The following is a 4999-nucleotide window of genomic DNA, read 5'->3' as shown; positions in this document are numbered from 1 at the left end:
GGGGGGGGGGGTTAATACTAGGTATCCATTGATATCCTATACGAGAGAGATTAATGTATTATGTACATTTTAACTACTAAGTTAGGACCATCTGAGATATTCTGCAACCCACTTCTACTATTGAATACAAGCAGTCAGAACACAGTGAGAAAAATCAAAATATATCTAACCAAAAGATCTTGATGAGTCATGTATTGGATATACATTCTCTACATCGTTAGTCTACTCGACAACCTGCATAAAAAGCCCATAGTTATTACTTGGAAGGACTGAAGGAGTCAAGTACTGAGAGTGAGAAAGACAGGATAGGCAGACATTTTTTTTAAAGAAAGGAGGGGGGTGGGAGGGTTCGTGTGGCAGTAGAGGGATCTAGATTAAACCGACATGTTTAGATTGAATGTAGAACAACACAAGAGGCAATCAAAGCACATGATGGCTAGCATAAGTGAACACAGTTAAGTAGGATCATGAAGATATGAACTGGGTAAAACATATAGAAAAAAAGAAGAGAGCCAAGAGGAAAGACAGTATTTGAGCATTCCATTGTATCTCTCAGACATGTACAGCTGGAGAAAGCATGCTTAAGTGAAATAACAAGGGCAAAGTTCATATAGAAATTTATCACTAATTCAGGGTTCATATATATGCAACAGAAAGTAATTTAAATCAGATAATTCACATAAATGTGACGGGTCTTTATCGATCATGCCATCTTCAAGAAACATTATAGAATTTCGGTCCATGATTTAAAGTTTTAGCAACTATTTTCCATTACAGGTACATCAGACATGTGATACATCAACAATTTTAGTACTCAATTAGAATTATTCACAAACTTTCCAAAAGATATACAACAGCTTGCATAGATTCTTGCATAGATTCATAGGTACATATATGCTGAAACCACAGAAGTCTTGAGAAGGCATTTAGAACTCTATAGATTCATATTTTTTTTTTTTTTTTCTTTCAGTAATTTACTCTGTTCACTTTCCCTTGATTTATAGGTAAAGACAGATTCTAGCAGTATAAAATAGGCAAACTAGCAAAGTTGCAAACTATATCTCTATCCTGACACGGAATAGATTTGAAATAAGCTTTAGATGTATGGTACATCTGTCAGAATGATGAAAATTTCCTTGACAGCAAGTGTTTCAGGCAAGTAAAAAAGTTAGTAGTAAATCAAGCCATAAGCAAAACACCATGGCAGAATAATGAACAGGTATTGGCTCGAGATATTCAGCTCTGAGCCTCTAACATAAGCCAGCAAAAAATATAAATAACAGAACAAACAGCATCTAGCAAATGCAAGCATACCTACATATACAAGGTACATGAAATGTTACACACAAGGAAACACAATCTTGGGTCTACATTATTTCAAATTTTAAGTAAATACCACCTTGCTATAGTCTAGCAATCTGATTTGTATATTTGTAAACACCACCTAGCATTGCAGTATTTGTAATTAACAATAAGATAGAAGGAAAAAGACTGCTCTGATTGATAACAAACGATTTCAAAAGTCAGCAGCTTTATGCTGCAAGTCTCCACTAGTGAATTGAGGTCAAAACTCTAAAAATAGGCACTTACAATCACAACTATCTTAAGGATTCACTCCAAAAATCTGCCTACCCTTTCCTTTCTCCACTTTCCCTATTTTGCAATAAAACTTAAAACTATTAAACGAACAATTCTAGACTACCCATATTAACTCTCCTTAGGTCAGTTTATTACACACCTTTTCCACGGAACTACATCATTAAAATCAACCCCAGATCATAAGCAAAAGTGCCAAACATCAAATACATATATTCATCTTTTGGAGGTTATGTTACATTAACTTGCAAAAATGAAACACAGGGTATTTTCTACAACATTTTACAATTTCTGTAACTAATACAAAGTATCCAAGCACCCACATCAATGCCAATACTCAAGTTTCAAAAATGGACATGGAAAGGCCAAAGTGTCAAACAAAAGTCAGTATAACATTTTTTTTTTCTAATTCGATGTCAGCCAAATAGATTAGAAAGTTTGACACCATAATAGCTTGGAGGTGGGATTAGAGAGAGATTAAATCATTACCTACACAACGAAGACTGGAAGAACACCCGAAACCACTTTCCAGGCGCGCCAAATGGTCAGCTGAGACTACATAGAGTCCAAACTCCTTAGCAACCGAACTCAAAGAATTGCTCAAGTCCTCCTGTAATGCAATGCTTCCCCAGAAACCAGTAACTTCCTGAACAAAGCAGATAGTCCAAAACTCCCACTCCGATGTAACATAAACATTTCGAAGAGACAGATACTTTATAGCCATTGCCAGCCTATACATTTGACTACCATGATCACTTTTACTATGATGTCTTCTCACCTTCCGCTTGATCACCATCCTCAACCTCGACCCCAACACCGGTCTCATTTGAAACCCGAAAACAATCTTTGATACCGCAACATATTCTTTCCTTTTCTTCCTCTTCCCCTTCTTCAAGCTCAACTTCCTCGCCCTCAATTTACCCGGTTTTCCTCGCCTTTTTTTCTTCTTAACACTCCATTCTTTAATCTTCTCAGACAGTTTCTTCTCAAAATTTCTTCGTTTCGCCATCAGTTTATTACTCCAAATTAACCTCCCCAATGCAACAGTGAAAGACAACAATGTAGGACTATCAGCAGTGAATAACAAAAAATGAAATCTTCGCATTCGTTTTCTACTCAATTTACCATCTCGCTTCCATAATCGACTATTAAGTTCTTGAGAAAGCATAGATTTATAATCTCCATTGTAACCCATAAGCATCATATGCACTGACACTGAGATGAATCAAAACAAGAATTGACATAAATACACACTCAATTTCAAACAAATTTTCCATATACTCAAGAAAACAACAAAGAATTGAGTATCTAAAAAGGAGGAAAATATTAACATTATATACAATCAATTTTAACCAAATTTCCCACAAATTCAAGAAAAACAACAAAGAATTGAGTACAAAAATCCTTACTTTTTTCTGCAATTTTGGTTCTATCACCAACCATCTGTTTCCGATAAATCTTCCCCATCTTCTTCTCTCACAATCGATCAAAACCCTCAAAAACTGCGGTGTAAAAATGCAAAATTTAGAAAAGAAAAACCTCGACAATTGAAGCAAAAAAAAACCCCAATTTAGCACTAAATTTTGAAGAACCGAAGCAAGAACAAGTGAAATTGAGAAGGAAATAGTGAAAATTTGAATAAAAAGAAAAGGCGGACTTACATAATTTCAAGGGTTTAATGTTGGAAGGAATTTACACTGTTGAGTTGAGAAGGTACAGTTTGCAGGTTTATGTTTTTGCACCAGAATTTATTTCAAGGGAATGAGTACGCGCGCTAGAGTGTTTTTGCCTAATTTTGGCGGACGATAACCCGTATGATATGTGCTTTTGTTGTCAAAAAATTTCATTTTGGTATAAGAGGGCAGATTAAAGTGGGCCGGGTGGATGCTATGGACTTAGGCCATATGACTAGATAAAGGGCTAGCATGATCTATTTATCGAGCGGGTTGCGTAGCTAAAGCCGCATCTACAAACCCTTTTTTATTTTTGGAAAATTTTCAATGATAGCTACTACATCCGGTCCAAATTACTCGCAACTTTGGAATAATTTATATCTCACAAATAAGACCCTAAAGTTGCGAGTAATTTGGACCGAAGGTAGTATATACTTTTCATCATTCTCAATGGTAACAAAATATTTGACAAACTCCCACAAATAACTTTAGTTTTTATAAAATTCCTTTACATAACAATATTTTTACAATTTAGCAACTATTTAACTTAATTTAACAATAATTAACAAAAAAATTCTTTTAAAAAAATAAACTAAAACAAAAACACACTCCTCACCGAACTCCTACCCAGCCACCCTAAAACGAAATCTCTCTCACCACAGTCACCAGAATCTCACTCAGCCACCTATAGAGAACCACACAATCCTCACCGAAATCCCACACAATCACTCCTAAAACCACACACCCTCACCTAAATCCCCACCTAGAAATCCCCAATGCCCAACTTAAAGCCACAAAAATCCAACCCCAAAATGAAAACACCGGAAGATGGCAGGATGGAGGGCGGAATTTAGGGATGCCAATTAAAGAGAAGTGGAGGGATGTTAGGATTTTGATAGGGGTTTGGTTTAAACACTATGTGGGGGTTCAGGCGTCGGTGGTGTATTTTTGGGGATGGGGATGGGGTTTCGATGTGTAGCCAGCAGCTTAAGGGTGGATGAAGGAAGGGTTATGTATTGTTTTTTTCTTTTTTTTTTTTTTAATCTAATTATTGTTTGATTAAGCTAATTAGTTGCTAATTGGAAGAATATTGTCATGTTATAGAATTTTATTAAAGTAATGCTATTTGAGAGAATTTGCCAAATATTTTGTTACCATTGAGAATGAGCAAAACAACATAGCTACCATTGAGAATTTTCCTTTTAAAAAAGTCCTTTCTTTGATGTATGTCATATAATTAGAGCTGTCAAAATCTGACCTAACCCGAGAACCCGGCTGAAGCAACAATGATCTGATCATGACCTGCACCCGAACAATAGGATGAAACTACTAACCTGTAACCCGACCTAAACCACGTCAAATGTTAACCAATAACTGACTTGATTCAATACTTTATGACCTTAAACTGAACCTTCACCTGACCAGATAGTAATCGTCAACTAATTTGATCTGACTCGACAACAATTCGAACCCGAACTAGTACCTGTAGACACCTAAAAATGTCTCCCCAAAATCAAACCCGATGATGAACAACCTTTCACTGCCGTTATTGGTCGGGTTGAGCATTTAATATTTGGAGTGCTTAAATCCATGTTCTATCCAATATGTTTTATGAACCAATCCAATTTCTAGCTCATTTCCCTAAACCATAACCTATTTTCCACTTTTCGTATCCACATCACAAAACCGAGATAAACTGATTTTATGGATATATAATTTTGATCCAATTA

General features: G+C 35.8%; 1 protein-coding gene across 2 annotated transcripts; it reads right to left on the bottom strand.

The window, feature by feature from the left end:
- Positions 1-3631, bottom strand: LOC110724953. Of its 2 annotated transcripts, XM_021904436.1 has the most exons (4): positions 3258-3631; positions 3006-3098; positions 2086-2811; positions 1-234 (listed from the first exon to the last, which is right to left on the bottom strand). In XM_021904436.1, the coding sequence occupies exons 2-4, from the start codon at positions 3061-3063 to the stop codon at positions 218-220; spliced, it is 801 nt and encodes a 266-aa protein (XP_021760128.1). In that variant the 5' UTR covers positions 3064-3098; positions 3258-3631; the 3' UTR covers positions 1-217. The 2 variants fall into 2 exon arrangements, with proteins under 2 accessions (XP_021760128.1, XP_021760127.1); XM_021904435.1 differs by lacking the exon at positions 1-234 and having other exon boundaries at positions 1383-2811.
- Positions 3632-4999: the final 1368 nt, after the last annotated feature.

Source organism: Chenopodium quinoa, unplaced genomic scaffold, assembly GCF_001683475.1.
Source record: "Chenopodium quinoa cultivar QQ74 unplaced genomic scaffold, ASM168347v1, whole genome shotgun sequence".
In the NCBI taxonomy this organism is placed as follows: domain Eukaryota; kingdom Viridiplantae; phylum Streptophyta; class Magnoliopsida; order Caryophyllales; family Amaranthaceae; genus Chenopodium; species Chenopodium quinoa.
Note: the sequence above shows the minus strand (reverse complement) of the source record. Positions and strands in the feature narration are given on the sequence as shown.

Coding starts and splice junctions, on each gene's coding strand:
- LOC110724953 (XM_021904435.1), bottom strand. CDS start 3,063: ATGGGGAAGATTTATCGGAAACAGATGGTTGGTGATAGAACCAAAATT. Junction 2,812..3,005: donor AACCAAAATTGCAGAAAAAA/GTAAGGATTTTT, acceptor GATTCATCTCAG/TGTCAGTGCATATGATGCTT.